This window comes from Ceratotherium simum, chromosome 9 (assembly GCF_057802395.1).
Source record: "Ceratotherium simum simum isolate JZ-2026a chromosome 9, ASM5780239v1, whole genome shotgun sequence".
Classification (NCBI taxonomy): Eukaryota; Metazoa; Chordata; class Mammalia; order Perissodactyla; family Rhinocerotidae; genus Ceratotherium; species Ceratotherium simum.
In genome coordinates, this window is record NC_141908.1 from 57,882,572 (window position 1) to 57,902,835 (window position 20,264).

The 20,264-nt window shown below is 34.3% G+C and overlaps 1 protein-coding gene across 6 annotated transcripts in view; it reads right to left on the reverse strand.

Moving 5' to 3' along the window:
* The window catches only part of SESTD1 (SEC14 and spectrin domain containing 1), a 123,332-nt gene that overhangs the window by 42,803 nt on the left and 60,265 nt on the right, over positions 1-20,264 (reverse strand). For 5 of the 6 annotated variants that reach the window (XM_087435445.1, XM_087435441.1, XM_087435443.1 and 2 more), the window contains 2 exons: positions 20,124-20,237; positions 810-923 (listed from right to left, as the gene is read on the reverse strand). In XM_087435445.1, the coding sequence (XP_087291571.1) occupies positions 810-923; positions 20,124-20,237 (228 nt within the window). The remainder of the gene's footprint in view (positions 1-809; positions 924-20,123; positions 20,238-20,264) is intronic. The other variant, XM_087435446.1, reaches the window with a different exon arrangement.

Sequence of the window (20,264 nt, forward strand, 5' to 3'; positions counted from 1 at the left end):
AGTTTTAACTACGAGAATGTTGTTTAGACCAGTTCTAACCTTCTACTATCAGTTATAGAACATTTCTTTATGTTATTTTATCACTAATCCATACTAGTTGCATGTAATAGTTACAGGGTTTTACACACAAGCATGTAGCATAAAAATAAATTAGTTACAATTCTAACATGATTTATTAAAATATTTCTAAAAAGGGATTTGGGCAAGTCTGTTTAAACAGAGGTAATAAAGTGGACACTCATTTGTCTGATATCATTGTTCAAATATGGTGGAAAGAGAAGTGGTTATCCATTCTGAAATAACCGAAAGTTAACTATTCTTCAATAAAATCAGCATATAATCTAAACTGAGTTCATCTGAAGTTTGTTCTTTCAGGCCCCAGCAGTCTGATTAAACAATGTCTTATTATACAGAGAAGCAGATTTCAGAAGTCTGGCCTGACAAAGACGATACATTTTCACAAATGAAAATCTTAACCTGTCAAACTGCTCTTCAACTCAAACTGATGTTTAAATACCCTCTCTGAAAATGGTATATCAACTAGATTACCTCTCAAGATATTACGCTACTCTGTTATTCTCTTAAAAGATTTACAACTTTGACTAGTAATAATGCTACTAATGACAAAAGTAATAGCCAACACTTGAGCATCTAACTCCAGAGTAACTGCCTTCGAGCATTATGCACTATATTTCTTCATTTTTGTAAAAAGGAAAACAATCTACATTTTAGTCAATTAAAATGATAAAGTAATCAAAATATGTCTCATGTATATGTAATAACATTTTATCTCATTGTAATATACCAACCAGCCTCTTATTTAACCAGTCCATGTGATCATAGGTGAGACTCCCACCAAAATCTTCTGTTAACTGGCTTGGTTCTATATAACGAGTCAATTTATTGGCAGACACTAAAATAACCTATAAATGTAAAAAGAAAAGAAACATTTAGTAAGCCACTGTTAATGTCCATGAAAGAAATGAGGAGGTGAAATCAGGTTAAATATGCAATACTGTTTCTAACATGATATATCATTGTTTATTTAATTAATACAACAGCATTTAAAAATCATCAAATTGTGGATATCTGCTAGGAAATAAGCTATCATAAACCATTTATGATTAAAAAAAATACCACATTTAAAAAACAAGAGACATAAGCAGCTCAGTTGAAATAGTTTCAAAATTTTATCAATATTAATAATTTCTTGGTAATAAAAATCAATTTCTTTAATACAATGATGTATTCAGCAAAGAATTTTCATATGGCCTTAAAATTACCTGGGTACACTAAAATGATAAGCACAACTGAATAATAAATATAAAAATTACACACTTTAAAGTTTCTCTAACATTGCTTTGATTATATATTAACAAAATATGTCATCCAACAGTAGAGTAAAACTAAGGATGACATACACTATTTTATTTAATTTGAAAAGCAGAACTAAAAAGTGGGGAGAAGGTCAGAGAATTCATAAATTTGAAACTTACATATTAAAATGATAATCTTTTAACTCTAAACTTTAAAAGATTTCAAATACGAATTACAGAAGGACCTAAGAGACCACTGTAGAGCTAAGTAAAATTTCAATGAAGATATATGTGAGTATAAAAGAAAATACATCTGTGGGACAAAGATATTCAAATAGTAGTGTTAATGCAAAAATGATATATATAAATTTGAATTTACAAAAAAAATATGATAAGAAAAACTGATCCAGCTGGGAAAAGCACTATTCCCACCCTAACAACAACAAAGGCCAGAATAATCTACAAAATAAAAACTTTTCTGGAACTCCTCAGAGAGCTGAGGACACAGAGAAACCAACTAGTCAGGAAGTGAAGAGAGACAGGCAGCACAGAGAGAAGGGTGGAAGGAGTGACACGAAGCGGCACGAGCCAGTCTGGGGGATGATGGGACTCTTTCGTATCTTGACTGTGGTGAAGGATTTACGACTATATGTGTTGTCCGATCTCATACAACTGCAGGCTAAAAGGGATGAATTTTACTACACGTAAATTCTATCTCAATAAACTCTTAAAACAAGAAAAAAAATAAGAAGGACTTGTGGAAGAAATACCAGAGAAAGAAAAAAGAAAGAGAAAAATTCAAAACATACCCAATGTGCTAAATTAGACACACTCACAGTATACGTGAGGTTATGATGTAGACAGTAAATGAAAGCAAGTTACCAAGGCTGCAAACTGCTTTGCTAAAAGGGTTAAAAATCATCCTTTGGAAAATACCACAAACATGGTATCAGAAGTTCATACAACTATCAGATAAAAATGGATCCTATCATAATTAGAGTTTATAACAAACTGCTATTGATAACAATACATTAAATGGAAATTAAGAGCCTCAAATGTTTATATTAGAAAAGAAAGGCTGGTGAAAAATGAGCTAATGATGTACCTAAGAAGTTGGGAGGGTGGGGTAAGGGGGCGAACAAGGAAATAAATCTAAAGAAAACAGAAAGAGAGAGGTGAGAAATTAAGAAATTAACACAGCTAAAAGTTGTTCCTTGAAAAGACTAAAATGAAATCAACAAATTTCTGATAAAATAAAGAAGAAAAAAGGCAAAAACAAATAATAGTAAGAATTAAAAGAACATGACTACATCGACAGCAGTACTTTAAAAGATAATATGGACACAGGACAATCTTGTGCCAGTAACTGTGCACATTTAGAATAAATGGACAAATTCCTATTAAAAAGGTAATTTATCAAAACTGACATAAGAATAAATAGAACGCATATAACCAATGAAGTGGATCACCAGATTCTTTCCATTTTCAGAAATCATACTGTTACTGGTAGTTACAGTATTGCTATTCTGAGATTACTTGATGAGGAAGAAAGGAAATGATTAAGATGGGATATTCCAATTCTGCCATCTCTGATGTCCTTGAGAAAATGGAATTCTTGGGAAGGAAGATGTGAGAGGGAAAAAGTTACCCTTATGGTCTTCAATTTGAATCGGAAGTATCAGTTTTAAACTCATACGTATTTCATCTTAAACAAACACATACACTCACATACCTAAGTTTTCTAGTTCTCTCCACTGACACGTTTAGAAACAATGACAAATTCTGTAGAAATGCACACCCCTAGAATCCAGATTATCATCTCCAAATACCATTCCCCACTAAAAAGAATCAACGCTCCCTGGAGAAATGGTCTATTCCAGGTCTGGGGCTGGAAATACACATGATGAGCTTGGAGAATCTTCTCATCCAGATATCAAGAAAGCTATCAAAGACTACGAGAGTTGTGCCAAAAGGTCCTGAAAAGGCTTCTACTGGCCAAAAATGTAACGATTTGCTATCAATAAGAATAATAAATGTTGTATTTTGCAATATTAAGTATGTTTAATTCAATGAGTTCATATTGATACAAAATAAATGATCACAATTGGACTATGGTGGGGAACAAATTTACTTTCCTGAAAACCAGCAAATAAAGGGAAATAGGCATTTATCTCACCTTTCATATACACCTGTACCACTGAGGAAACAAATAATAAAGGTAAGTTTCTCATTATAGAAGTATTCTAGCTAGTAAATGAAGAAAGAATAATAAAACTAGAATGTCATCATTTTAAATCTTTAATAAACAGAGATCTAGGCACCGAACATCACTGGATGCTAACATCATAAAAAAGAAAACAATTATTATGAGCCTCGTGATCAAGGAACACATACATCACCACCAATGAACAGCTATGGAAAAAGAAAATCAAATCTGAATCTAATCAACTGTCTGAATCCAACCATCAATTTTTGGAAATACAGAGTTTGAAAAGGCAGAATATTATGTTAATATGTTAATAATATGTTAAATTACACCAGAGGGATGCCCGCTGCAATATGCAGACTATGAAAAACTCTATAGAAACAACCCGGTCTCCTTGAGAAAAAAAAATGTGGAAAAAAAAGGAGAAAGAGAAATTAAGATTAAAAAGCTTCATTTAATGGACTAATATAGAATTCTACAAACAATAATAAGAGAATTACATATTCTTTTTAAGCAAGCATGAAATATTTAAACTCTTGACTGTGTGTTAGGCTATAAGGAAAGCCTTGGTACATTTCAAAGGAACTGATAACAAGTCTATCACCACAACGAAATTAAGTTAGAAATCAATAATCAATCAAGTCAGAAATCATTAACAAGATTTTAAAACCCTATCCACTTGGAAAGGCATCTCAACTAATCATGATGAGTGAACACAATGAGTGAACAAATCCTGATTCAAATAAATCAATCAGTTTGTGTGAATAATTTATATATAAATTTACAAATAAATTTTAAAATATTTATATATAATATTTTTACATAACTAAATCTTTTTATAGCATTTATCAAATAATTACAAATTTGAAACCAATTTGCTTTTTGATATTAAGGAACTGTTTCTTTTAAAAAAGGCATGATAATGATATTGCTTATATTTTATAAAAGGAATCTTTATGTTTTATAGACACACAGTAAAATATTTACAGATAAATTGAATGTCTTCAATTTCCTTCACTATAATATCCTCAATCCTCCTTGGGGGAAGTGGTTGATGGTAAGGATAGGGCAGGATGGACCATGGGTTAATGGTTGTCAAAACTGGGTGTAGGGATACATGGACTTAATTATAATATTCTGTTTATATTTTTATGTGTTCATAATTCTTTATAATAAAAACATTGAAAAACAGAAAAACACATATATAAATCTCTCTTTTAAAAAAATCATCCCAGAAAGAAAATACCAGGCCCAGCAGTTTACAAGTGAGTTTTAAAAAATCTAAGAAGAAACTTTCAAAATCTGAAAATTCTTTTATTAACTAACCACGTTGCGAGAGTCTGTGTGTAATGGTGAGAAGTACACCAGACCTCAAACTGGTTCCAGTTCTGGCTCTGCCTCTTACTGGCCCTGAGACGTCTAAGAAGTCCTGTGAGGCCTTGGAGGCTCAGTGGCCTCGACTGCAAAATCAGCGCATTTGTCCTGATGATCTACAAGTTACCTGCTGAGCTTGACAGTCTAAGAAGCTTCACGAAAAAAAAAAAAAAATCAAAGAAGAACAGATCATTTCAATCTTAAACGAACACTTCCAGAGAATAAAATGCAGGGAACCCTCCCAACTTATTTTATGAGACTCTAATTAAACACTGATACCCAAGAACAATTTGAGAAAAGAAAAGACCATAACAACTTGCAAACATCAGGTGTTAGCCAATATCAAGTGTTAGCGGAACTGTGGAGCAGTGGGAATTCTTATACACTGCAAGTGGATATACAAATTAGAATGTCTCTTTGGAAAACAACTTGGCATTATCTTGAAAATTTGAACATTTCTACACCTTATGCCTGGATATTCTGCCAACAGAGAAAATCTTATACACGTTTATCAGGAGACACATACAAGAATGTTTATAGATCAACATTCATAATGGTAAAAGAACGGAAACAACCCAAATGTCCATCAACAGGAGAATAAGTAAATTGCTTTAATTCACACAATGGAATAACATTTAGCAGTGAGAACGAATCTACTGCAAGAATATGAATGAATCTTAGACATATAATGAGGAGTGAGAAAAAGTAAGTCAGTGAAGACTAAAATCATGATACCATTTTTATAAAGCTCAAAAATAAGTGAAACTATACTATTTAAGAATAAATAATCTCCCTAAATAACTGTAGATATAGATATAAAAGAATAATAAAAGACAAACTCCTGGGGACGGCCTGGTGGTATAGCGGTTAAGTGTGCATGTTCCGCTTCAGCGGCCCAGGGTTCACAGGTTCAGATCCGTGGCACGCACCGACGCACCACTTGTCTAAGCCATGCTGTGGCAGCGTCCCATATAAAGTAGAGAAAGATGGGCACGATGTTAGCTCAGGGCCAATCTTCTTCACCAAAAAGAAGAGGATTGGCAACAGATGTTAGCTCAGGGCTAATCTTCCTCACCAAAAAAAAAAAAAAAAAGATAAACACTCCCTATTCTCCTCTAAAGATTTTGTCTTTCACATTTAAGTTTTTAATACACACACACACACAGAATGAGAACATGAACAAAGGATGGATAAAGACAAATAGCGTTAAGGGATGGGGGTAGGTGAATGGGATCAGGGAGGGACTTTCAGATTTATTTCAAGGTACTGATACTTGGGTTCTTAGGTTGGGTGGTGGGTACCCAAGTGTTTGTTTCATTATTAAGCTTCATGTATATATACATTTTTAAAGAATATGTACCAAATACTATATTAAAAAACTAAAAACAGAAAAGAATCGAGAGAAAGAGGGAACTGACAGAAAGGGCATGAGATCTCAACCTCAGACTGAAGAGAGGGTAACTCTTCCGAGGCAGCAAGCAAGGGGTTTAGAGGGAGAAGACAGGAAAATCTGCACGTGGTAACAACAGGAACGCTAAGGGAGTTCATGTGCCTCTTTTTTCTATTTAAAAAAATAAAAGAAGATATAGAACATTAAATAACATTTTTGGTTAGTTTAATAACAGCAAACTATATCATGCTCGTTTATTTTAAATAGCAATTTAATGTTATCTCTAACATGAGGAGTTTAGCATATCTCAATTTCACTGTTTTCCTGCTCAGGTAATAATGGGAGCTAATTTAAAATAAACTTCTTAGAATAAAAAGAACAGTTAAATTTATTTATTAAAAGTATTATTTTATTAAAAGCTATGTGTTCTAGAGCTGGGAATATAAGGATAAATAAGATATGCTTCTACAAAGAAAATGAGCTTTTTGTTTCTGTAATATTCCAGAGACAGTTGTGCAATGCTTTCATAAAAACAAGTAGATTAAAGTTTTCTGGTTTGTTTCTAAAGCCTTTGTTGAAAATACTCTAAATAAACTAAACGTTGTTGCCCGTTAGGTCATAAAAGCACAGAGGGCCAATGACTTTACTAGAACACACCAAATGATTTCCAAATTTCCTTCTTAGGTTAAACATCATTACATTATAATTGCAAGGATACTGAACTAGAAGCCAATCATTCCAGGTTTGTGCCCTAGCTCTGCCACAAATTCACTGACCTTGTAGACACAACCTAAAGGAATTCACTCCAGGCTTATTTCCCCAATCTGCCAAAGAAGGCAGCTGTATTAAATTATCTATGATGTCTCTTTAAGCTCTAGGAGGACATAATTCTAATGAGTTGTCATCCTATACATTTAATTTGGGCCGTTCTAATATATCACCTGCCTTGCCTAATGAAGAGCACTTGTCACTTTCCACCCACTCTGGTTAACCTTTCTACATTTTGCAGCTCCTAAATACATTACAATTATTGGTGAAAAAATTTCAAGTTTAATAAGCCAAAGGGAAAATTTGCAGTTACTCAGTTACATGTGGCAAAATTTTATCTGCATCTGAATTTTCTCTTAAAAGCTCCTTTTCCTAAAACAAACAATTTCTAAATGCAAACAGTACAAATTCACTTTTTTTATGATGTAAAATATATTTAAGAGTATACTACTCTTTAGTAGTAAATATAATTTTTAAAGAAAAAAACTGGCTAAGATTACTCCCATTACAATATTTTTACTTATGCAAAACAGACATAAACAAGGGAACATCACAATTATGGAGACCTGCATACAACTCATTTTCTCCATTATAAAACGTTTTATTGAATCTATATTCTTATAAAATTCACTTATGGGTGTTCACAGTGAAAACAGTAGATCTGCCATGTAGATATGCAAAACTATATCAACACCAAAGGTATCTCAAAGCTAAATAATATATAAGAAAAAAAACAAAAGTTTGAACAATCAGCAGATTCAAAATCATGATCATTTTGAATTAACAATTTAGAGAACTCTCTATTGTGATGAAATATCTCCATTTCCACTGCAATAATCTCATCTTAAGAGAGTGAGGGCAAGGAGAAAGGGCAGAGGAGGCTGGCAAAACAGCAATAACTGATTCCATTTTATCAGATAACGTATGTTCAAAAAGAATGAAAGGAAAAAGCATCTAAGAAGATTTTGCCATAGTAGGAAAGAATCTTACTGTATGAAAATGCTGTACACCTAAGAATCACCTTTTCGAAGTGAGCAGAAGTGGCATCCTTAAGAGGAAAGAGAAGCTCTCGTCCAGGTGCACAGCTAAAGTACACTCTGTTTACAAAGGTGAATAAATGCCCACTGTCTTTGGAAAATGACGCCATTTACCAGAATGCAACATATAAATTACAGACAGCTGCTTCTCAGACCGCAAACCAAGTTTGAAGGAACAGACAATTCAACTCCACTCCAGTGATGGCAAACGTCACAGAGGGATATGATTTCACAAAAAGAACAAATTCAAGTGCACAAGCAAAAATAAAAAAAAAAAAATGGTTTTCTAGGGGTGGGAGAGTGGGGGATTTAGGCCGGAAGTAAAACTGGAGCACTAAAAAGGAAACTGTATAGAGAAGTGATTTCGGGAAGGTAGAAAAGCACAGAAACAGATTAAAAAGCAAATAACCTATATGGAAAAAAAAAGAGAAAACTGACACATTTCAGAGTCAATGTGGCAAAACAAATTTGGAATCCCACCTTAGATGATTTTCTCTACAGTATTCATTACAGCTTCTCAAGTTACAAAATACTGGTAAGATTTCCTGTATTCCTTTCTGTTATATAAGGTCCTTAAAGAGACCATCAATATAGCAAACTTGTATGAAAGTTTAAATATAAAGCAATGCAAATCAAGGGGTCATTTTATCTTATGGGAAATGTTTTATTACCTGGCAAAGAGAAGAAAAAAGAAACAATCAAATTTTTTTAAAAAGTCCAGTCTCAAAAAGCAATCATCACCAAAATTAAAAGCAATATTAGAAAATAAGGGTCCAAAACAACATATTTAGTTCACATGTATTATGTCTCATCCCTTTTCATCCTATAATTCTAAATATGAAAACAAAGAAATAATGACATATTGCTGAAAATTCTCAAGAAATATTTTCCAAAGCTGTAGAAAAAGCTGTGAAAATCTTTTGCTAAGTGACTATTTAATGACTAAGAAATAACACTGTGAATTAGAGCAAAAATATTATAACTACAAAAAGACAGAAATTTATATAATTGTGTTAGAATATCAATTAAACATACTATAGTCAGCTCTTTATTATCTTCTGCAAGACCTTCTTTCAAATATTTACTGACACTGTCACCTACTCTAATCAAATGATTGATAGACCACATTCTAGCTTAAAAGCAAACTTCTTAAAAAAATCAAACAATTCCTTACCCGTGGAGAAGATGGAACCACAAACTCAACATTTCATTTTTCAAATATTTAAGAGAGTATATTTTTCCAAAATCACCAAGCATTTCTTTAGACTGGCCCACTGCATCACTCTAAAGCAGTATTTCCCAAACAGTTACAAAAATCTCATGAACACTCTCCATGACATTCTACAGTAGCTTACCATTTTCCCCAAAACATCATACACAAGTAGTTCACGATGAGCTTAAGTTTAAAAAAGTATTTACTAAACTATTAACATTGTAAAATATTGAATTGAAGTGAACTTCATAATACCATCTTAAATAACATAATTATACCAAAGTAAAAAGAAAGACCAATTTTGACTTTTCCCCTCTAACAAATGGCATTCATGATCTTTAATTTTAAAACAGTTATGAAAGATATAGAATGAGTTATAAATCATTTATAAAATTATCTACTTTCATGATTTATTTTAAGACTACATATAAATTATGATGAAAAAATGGTATTATGCCATCAAAAATAGAGGGGAGGGGCCGGCCCTGTGGCTGAGTGGTTCAAGTTCCACGTGCTCCGCTTCGGTGGCCCAGGTTCACAGGTTCGGATCCTGGGCACAGACCTGCTACACTAATGAGCCATGTTGTGGAGGCAACCCACATACAAAATAGAGGAAGACTGGCAGAGATGTTAGCTCAGGGCTAATCTTCCTCAAGCAAAAAAAAAAAAAAAAAGAGGAAGACTGCCAACGGATGTTAGCTCAGGGTGAATCTTCCTCACCAAAAAATAAAATAAAATTTAAAAAGAGGACAAAAACTATTTTCTTAACCTGATCTTTGAAATTTTAACTTTTATACTGGGAAAAAAAAAAAAACCCAGCTGGTTTATTTTTATAATTTTTACATTTCTTTTTAAACAAGTATATAAGAGAAAAGGTTTGCAAGCCTGGCTTGGTAGAAACCTCTTTGTGTAGAAAGACTTATTCTCCATAAATGAAGATCCAAATTTGATTTAATCACACTGTATACTATCTTTTTTACCACAATTTTTAGAGTATGAAAGACATCAGGATATGCTAAACAACAATTCTGATGAAATGAGTACAATTTATACATCTGTAGATAACTGTCTTGAGGCCAATTTTCAGGATTATTATCATTCTTATGCTCCTTATTAAGTTATATATCAAGGAGCAGTGAATCTCGTGGTTTCTGTTATTGACCAGTGTTTCATTTGAAATAAAATCATCATATTGGTTTATGATTTCTAGCTGAGGGATAAATCTTCAGTGACTGACAGATCTCCCACTAACTAGTCAATTGATAAATATTAAAAAGACTTTAAACTAATATACTTTAAATGAAAAAACATTGTTTATATTTTTAAAAAAGGGAATATTTAAGAAGATGATTCTTCCTTTAAGGACTTAACAATTTGGAAAATGATGAGGGAAAACACTAAAAAACACAAGTCCTGGCTTGGAAGACAAAGCTTAAAGAAAGACTGGTATGAAAATCAAAATATCAAACTTTAGAAAGTAGTTTCTATTATCCCGCAGTGATATGAATGTTCAGTATGTCATTAATGTCCAAATTCAAATTTTACAAAATATTGTCCTATAAAAAATATAACTCATGTGTCAGAGTAACTATCTAAATCTTAGGAATGGGCAAAACATATTGCTGGGTGTTCTTTCATGCAGTGCTAGGCTTGTACCTCTGAATAACTTTCTATAGACTAATCAATAGGTACCAACGGAGGTTAACTTCTAGATTTTGTCCAGAAGAAACAAATAATTTATGACCAGTGGAATTTTGATAAATTTCTGTCCAGTGGAACAAAAAGTAACTTCAAAGTTCAGAATTTATCAATCTGTAGGACATCAACCAGTTTTGTATCTAACTCAGCAATCTTACCTGCCTACCAAAATCCTAAATTCCTCAAACGCTCTTTGAACCACACCTCACAAGTTACTGACAACCTCATTAGTTAATGAGTTGCATAGTATGTGTGACTTATGCTTATTTTATATTTGCATGGCAGTCATGATTTTATCTCTATGAAAATCATACTTCAACACATGCTTTATCTACTCAGGAATGCGGTGGGGATCATATTCTGATTTTTATCTAACTTAACTGCTAAATAATTGTTAATTATTTTCAAATATCCATCTCCATAAATATTCTGATATGTACGGATACCATTAAATTTTGGAAGAAAAGGCGTACTGGTTACATTCAAAGCAGCTATCATTTTACTAAGCAGAAAACTAAATTTCAGATCTACCTCCAAGGAATCTGAAACCCAGTAACAAGCACAAAGGGAACCAGAATAAACCAGTGGAACTACAAAAAGGAAGAAAGAAAGATCACTACCGGGGCCAGCCCGGTGGCGCAAGCGGTTAAGTGCGCGTAGTCCGCTGCGGCAGCCCGGGGTTTGCCGGTTTGGATCCTGGGTGCGCACCAATGCACTGCTTGGCAAGCCATGCTGTGGCGGCATCCCATATAAAGTCGAGGAAGATGGGCATGGATGTTAGCCCAGGGCCAGTCTTCCTTAGCAAAAAGAGGAGGATTGGCAGATGTTAGCTCAGGGCCAATCTTTCTCACAACAACAACAAAAAAAAGATCACTACCTACGTGAGTTTTTCGAACTTTTGCCAAATCCTTTCAAAGTAAATAAAAACCATGAAATTTTTCAATAGTATAAATAATAAAGGATATAGTATAAGTAAATAAATTTTAAAAATTAAATTAAAAAATAGTATAAATAAATAATAAAGTCCTACATAAATATTACTTTTCCCTTTATTTTACATATGTTAGAGAGGTTAAGACAACTTAACTGACTAAACCACAATATTTTAGTAACTAGCACATACTATCGTTCAACAAATTTGAAGAGAAAGATATTTACCATATGGTCTTCAATCAAAACATTTGTGAAGGTTTTCTTTAGCGTAGAATCTAACTTAGAGAAAGACTCAAAACTTGTTTCTCCCTTATTCCTATTCTTCTATCTGTAACTGCACTCACCCTTTCCTAATAAAACATTCCCAAAGAACCTAACACTGAACACTCAGATGTTTTACTTATGCTAAGAATGTGTGTGCAAGATCTGGAATGGAAATGAGTCTTTGCATGTCTTTGCATGCTTAGTACAAATTCACGTATGTATATGTGTTTAAACACATACTATCTCAATGTGTATGTCTGTTTGTTGGGGAATATTTTTCTCACTAAGAGAAAAGAACTTTCTGCACAATCTGGAAAGAAGTCAGAATAGACGGAGCCAGAGGTGTTCTTCACAGAGGAACATGAAAGAAGTCTTTGGCTCTGGATCCTAACGTTAGTACGGCCTCAAAAAAGAACAGGATCATACGCAATAAAAAGAAGAGATAAGAGAAGAAAACAATTTAGAATGGTGGCTGGTTATTATTATCAGTAAATACACTTGTACTCTCATGAGTGACAATAAAGAATGAGAAGGTGGAGATCCTTTTGATTATTAGTCTCTCAATTTGAGGCCAAGATTAATACCAGTACTACTTCAATTTTATCTTGTCATTAGACAGACTATAGATAATATCATCTAACAGCAAAATCTATCAAAGCCACCAGGTATAATGCTGTTCAAAGACAGAAAGTACCTGAATATATCTGAGTTGCTAAAAAGGAAACTGAACAGGTAGGCACTTATTTCAGAGATAGGAAGGACACATGAAGAAATATTTAGGTTAGCAATAAGAGATGAATATTCAACAGCTGATGAAAAATATTAGAAAAGTGAACAGGAGGAAGGTTATCTAGAAGAAAAAATTTAGGAAAGAAGACGGGCTAGAAAATGTGAAATCATATGGAAACACAGTGTCATTAAAACGACCACTAAGTGTTTATTTGATGAACACTGTGGACAGCTGGTAATATATCCTTATTATGGATAATTCCATAAGGTAAAACATATACTCTTGCTTACAGGAACACCAGTACTCATAACAAAGTTACACTTTTAAAAGTATTTATAATATATACAAAAACAAAGGCTTAATTACAATAGCCCAAATGATCCAAAATAACTCCAAGGAAAATAATTCTTAATTGAACAAACATCTATGTTGAATTTAATTATACACAGCTCTAAGTATCATTTACTGGCTGGTGTTGAGCTGTCCCTTAAAGTTGAATATGTTTGGCGGTATATTAGCCAGCATTTGAAATTACTCTCATCTCATTAGGACATTAGGCTTTTAATGGGTGTCTACTGCTTACTTACATGGGAAAATACTCTAGCTGAGTCTCTTCAATGTCTAAAAGAAAATATATTGACACAAGAATCTTTAATGCTTAAGTTTTAAAATATCAATCTATGACATCAGATCAAGGCAGACAGGAATTCTCTGTCTTCTATTTTATCCTCCAAGATACAAGGTATTCAGTCACAATTAATTCATATAGCATTAGACCCAAGTAGGCATAGCATTTCTGAGCAGATGCCTATGCTTAAGCAGGATGTGACAGCTCCTCATAAAGGGGATCTTCTCTCCTACTCAGTGTTCAGAGCTTTAGTTGCAGAACCACTGGCCCCTGTTCACTTTGCATTCTCTCAGAGCAACACTTCCTGCATGCACCTGGCCACGAACAGCAGACCTCCTTGCCTGTACTCACTCACCAAGGCAACATTCAGGCCTCCTGCTTTCAGCTTTTACTTTCTTCTCTCACTACACTCGTGTTTCTCTTCCCTGGGATGCATTTTCCTTTCAACTACCAGGGTAACACCTTTCTTAATGTAATCCAGCAGCCCGAGCTGCCTTCTCTTACACTGCTGGCAAACACCCTTCTACTGCGTCTACTTCACAGTCAAGTCAACCAGTGACAAAAGCTGCAAGATAAAAGGGAAAACAAAACAAAACACCAAGCTTCTGCTTAGGATGGAAAAAGCTGGAAAGAGCACTGCTTCAACCCTTACAACAACAACACAGTCAAGTTAATCTGAAAAATCACAATTTTTCTTGAACCCATCAGAGTTAAGTTCACAGGAAAACCAGTTAACCTGAAATCTAAGGCAAGACTGGTGCCTTCCAGGCCAGATGAAGCTGGAGCACCTGTTCACCTGGGACATGCCAGGCACCACACAAGCCAGGGAGGAATTGAGCCAAATTTTTTTCCCAGTTTTATCAAGAAATAACTGACATACATCACTGTGTAAGTTTAAGGTATACAGCATGATGGTTTTATTTACCTATATTGTGAAATGATTGTCGCAATAGTTCTGCTAACATCCATCTTCTCATATAGATAGAATAAAAAGAAAAGTAAAAATAATTTTTTTAATGAATTGCTAAAGGTCAAATGTGGGCTAGCGTAAAAGTTATAGCTTTGGGAGGCGGAGACACAAGAAGTCAAACTTACTTACAGGCTCTTCTCCACAGACCTCTCAGCGACTCATGAGAAAGATGAGGGGTAGGTAGAATAAGAAACTTCAAAACAGCCTCTCTCAGAGTACAGGCCTGGGGGAAGGGAATAGCAGCCACCCCTGGAAAGGCATCAAGCTGAAGCACAGCCCAGATTCTTCAACTGTACCTCCCCTAGAGAACAAAAACCTTCAGGTGCTCAGGGAAGAGCGGCAAACTCAGATGACCTTAGGGCACAAACAAAGCCCCACTACAGCTGGAGGAAAAGAAAAGAAAAACCCTCTATCCAAGTAGAGGCAGGAACATACAATGAGCCCAGACCATCACAGGCCTCCTAAAGCTGGGGAAGGGGCAACATCACTAAGAGGGCCCTACTCCCTAGACTCAGGATCACAGAGCCTGCCTAAGACTGAGGCTGAATCAGAACAACAGAGAATGCCCCTCTGACAAGCACTGAGTAACAAGTAACAGCAGTTCATTGCTGAAGGAGGGTCAGTGCAAAGAGAGACGTTCTCTGAGGCACAGACAGAAAGATCTATAGTTGAGGGTGGGACAAATATTAGGGGAAAACAAAAAAAAAAACCTCCTCTCTGGTAAACCCCATCTTCAACAAGTAACTCCAGAGGAATCTGAAGCCTGTGGTGCACTGAGGAAAATAACAGCAACAACAAAAGCCAAAGCCAACTCAACTCCTGGCTAGACTAATTCCACCCTTCCGCTGCTCTGCTAAAAGCCTTGCAAAAGACAAGATGGGCCCATGTGCAGGCACAAATACTATTTACCCCAGTCTCGACTGTCCTAAACAAGATGTCCAACATTCAACAAAAAATAACAAGGCACACAAACAGCAAAAAAGAAAACAACTCACTGTCAAGAAACAAAGCAAACAACATAACCAGAGTAAGACAGACCAGATACTGAAATAATCAGGTAGGGAATTTAAGATTAACTATGATATATATTAAAAGTTCCCATGGAAAAACTGCAAGACAACATGCAAGAACAGATGGGGAATTTCAGCAGAGATAGCAACTATAAAGAACAATCACACAGAAATGCTACAAACCAAAAACATGGTAACAGATGAATTGAGTTTACAAGGCTTATCAACACACTCAACACAGCCAAGGAAACAAAGTGACCTTGAAAATGGATCAACAGAAAATACCCAAATTGAACCACAAAGAGAAAAAAACAGAGGAAAAAGATAAAAATAACACCAATCTAGGATGGTGAAAAACTTTCAAATGGTCTAACATATGTGCAATTGGAATTCTAGAAGGAGTAGAAAAAGACAACGGGGCAGAGGAAATATCTGAAAAGAAAATGTCTAAGAATTTTCTAAAATTGATGGAAGACACCAAACCAGAGTTTCAAGAAGTGCCAAGAACACCAAAGAGAATAGATACCAAACAAAACACATCCAGACTCCATATAATAAAGCTGCTGAAAACCAAAAACAAAGTGAAAATCTTCAAGATGGTCAAAGGGGAAAAAAGATACATAACACATATAACAGCAGAGTTCTTAGCAGAAACCATTGAAATGAGAAGGCAATGGTATAATATACTTAACGGTTTGAAAGAAAAAAAAAAATCTATGAAACAAAATTCTATACCTACTGAAAATACCTTTCAAAACCGAAATAAAAATAACAATTTTTTCAGGCAAACAAAAGCTGATAAAATTCTATGCCAACAGACTTGCACTGCAAGACATGTTAAAGGAAGTTCTTTAGTCAGAAGGAATATACCAGACAAAAAGTTGAATGTCCAAAAAGAAATGAAGAATATCAGAAATGGCATAAATGAAGGTAAATGTGAAATTCACTTTTTTATTGTTTTATTTGCTGTGAAAGACAAGACACTGTCAATAGCAAAAACAGTAGCAATGTATTGTGTGTTTACAGAACTGTAAAAGTAAAATGTATGACAACAACAGTACAGAAGTATCAAAGACATGCTGTTTTAAGGAATTTCCGCTACACCTGAAGTGGTATTTTATTTGAAGGTAAGACTCTGTCAATTAAAAATGTATATTGTTAGCCCTAGGGCAACCACTAAAAAAAAATTTAAGAGATATAAATTGCAAGCCAATTTTGTTAGTGCCATCAAGTCGATTCGGACTCCTAGCAACCCTGTGTACACCAGAGAGGAACCCTGCCTGGTCTTTCTGTGCCATCCTCTCACCTTCTAGTGCTGTATCAGACAATGCTCTGCTGCTATGCATAGGGTTTTATAGGCAATTTTTTCGGAAGTGGGCAATTTTCTGGAAGCTCTGCTGAAACCTGTCCACCATAGGTCACCCTGCTGATATTTGAAATACCAGTAGCATAGCTTTCAGGATCACAGCAACACACAGCCACACCACAGACTGACAACCAACAGATGGGTAGTGTGGTTCCCTGACCAGGAAACAAACCTGAGCTACAACAGTAAGAATGCCAAATTTTAACCACTAGACCACCAGAGCTGGCTACAAGCCAATAATGGAGATACAATGTAATCATAAAAAATACTCAATTCAAAAGAAGTCAGAAAAAGAACAAAAAAAATACATAAAAATCTAACAAGATGGTAAATTTTAATCCAATTGTATCGATAATTACTTTAAATATAAATGGTCTTACATACCACTCAAAAGACAGAGACTGTCAGATTGGATACGAAAGCAAGACCCAACTATACTGTGTCTACAAGAAATCCACCATAAATGTAAAGAAATAGATAGGTAAACAGATAATAGGTTAAAACATAGTAAAAGAATGGAAAAAGATACAACATGCATACACTAGTCATAAGAAAGCTGGAACAGCTATATTTATATCAGACAATGTATACTTCAGAACCAGATATATTATCAGGGATAAAAAACGGACATTTAATAATGATAAAGTGGTCAACTCACCAAGACCTAACAATCCTATATCTCTATGAACTCAACAATAGATTTCAAAATACATGTAGCAAAACACTGACAAAAATGAAAAGACAAATCCACAATTACAGTTGGAAACTGCAATATTTGTCTTTCAGTAACTGATAGTACAAGTAGACAGAATATTACAAAGGATATAGAAGACCTGAACACTATGAACACTATGAACAATCTGGACAGCTACATATCCCTCCATTCACAACAGCAGAATACACATTCTTGTCATGTGCATGAGGAAATTACCGAGACAGACCATATACTGGGTCAAAAACCAAATCTCAATACATTTAAAATAAAGTCATAAAACATACATTATCAGATCATAACTTACACAAATACTAACTCAAAATGGACCATAGATCTGAATATAAAACCTAAAATTATACAACTTCTAGAAGAAAACATGAGAGAAAATCTTTGTGATCTTGAGTTAGGCAAAGATTTCTCAGCTATGACACCAAAAGCCTGATTCATAAAAGAAAAATTAAAAAACTGGACTTCACCAAAGTTAAAAACTTCTTGAAAAATGCTGTTAAGAGAATGGAAAAGCAAACCACAAACTGAGATGCAATATTTGCAAATGATATATCTGATAAAGGAGTTCCATCCAAAATACATCAAGAACTCTCAAAATTCAATAACAAGAAAACAAAAAGCCTTATTTATTTACAAAAATGGGCAAAAGAGTTGAACAGCCATCACCAAAGAAAGTACATAGATGGCAAACAAGCACTTAAAAATAAACTCACATCATTAGTCATTAGAGAAATGCAAATTAAAACCACAATGAGATACCTCTACACACCCACTAGAATAACTATAATGTTTTAAAAAAAAACCTGACTATACCAAGTGCTGTCAAGGATGCAACTGGAACTTTCATACATTGCTGGTGGGAACGCAAAATGATACAGGTTCTTTGAAACCGCTAATTTGGAAGTTTCATAGAAAGTTAAACCATATACTTACCATATGACCCAGCAATCCCACTCCAAGTTATTTTACCCCTCAAAATAAAAACTATGTTCACACAAAAACCCATACATGAATATTTATAGTGCTTTTATTCATAATCACCAAAAACTGAAAACAACCTAAAAGGTCCCTCAACTGGGGCATGGATAAACAACCTGTGGTACTTCTATACAATGAAATACTACTCAGCAATAAGAAAGGAACTACCAATACATGCAACAACAGGATGAATTCCAAATGCAAATGCATATTTGAAAGAAGCCAGATTAAAAATGTTACATACTGTATCATTCCACTTATATGACATCTGGAAAAGGCAAAACTATAGGGACATAAAACAGATCAGTGGTTATCAGGGGCTAAAGATGGAAGAAGGAGTTGACTACAAAGGAGAACGGGGGAATTTCTGGGGTGAGGAGATATTTCCTGATTTCTTCACTGTGGTGGTGGTTACATACCTGTTATGTGTCAGAATTCTCAGACCCATACACTAAAACCGATGAATTTTACTGCATGTAAATTATGGCTTTGTTTTTTAAAGTGAGGAAAAAAATCAAACATATTTAATACATTTCAACCTACTTCATTTAAGAATAAACCAGGTTTTCTTAAATCTTCCTCTCTACCACACTGTGGCGACCTTTCCTTCATACCAAAAATACACTGACATTGACTTTATTCAAAATAAAAGTGACTATTATAGTATGGCAAGGTCCAAAATGAATCTACATTGTGTGACTCCTGTAAGCATTCTAAGGGGTGGGGTCAGACTTTGTACCCGTCAATGCTTCCACACTTTAACTAACCAATGTAAAGTGTAGTATTTATCAACTCTCCTACTGGGAAGTGAGGATTAACAGGTTGTGGAAGGCAATATATGAAGAACTGTTTAAATTTGTATTCCATTTTAGGACTTCTTTCTAATCTATAATAAGATGTAATTTCATACAATAAAAGTGAGAGGGAGAGAGTAATGCCAATAGGAAAAGAGAGATAACTGTGTTCATGTATCAAAACCAAATCATATACTAAAAAATAATTATGACATCACAAAATAGGCTCTAACTTCAATTTCAAAATGTCTAGGATTTCCTGGTTTTAGTAAACGTCCTCCTGTTAATGCAATAAAATTTTTAAATAAAAAGTTTCTACTTATTCAAAGGAGTTAACAAAGAGTGACATAAACGAAAATAAGAAAGTGTTTGCAGTCTTTGACAAAGAAACATAATTTGTTCAACAAGTACCTGAATGCTGACTACATACTAATCATTGCTTAGGCACTGCTTAGTATCCAATGCTGAACAAATAAAATAATACCAGCAAAACGCTACTTTTTGTGTGTATGTGTGTGTGTGAGGAAGATCAGCCCTGAGCTAACATCCATGCTAATCCTCCTCTTTTTGCTGAGGAAGACCGGCTCTGACCTAACAACTATTGCCAATCCTCCTGCTTTTTTTTCCTCCAAAGCCCCAGTAGATAGTTGTATGTCATAGTTGCACAAAAAACGCTATTTTTAAAGATACAACACACTTCTGTTTTTTCATAGAGTATATTTACCTCAAAGCCAAGTCTATCCTTTTCTTTCCAAAAACAAAAATGTGTTACTTTCTTATCCCAGAATTCATCTGGCTTCACTACACAAACAAGGGACACCTCAGCTGGAACAACGTTCTATAAAATACAGAGAAATAATTATAA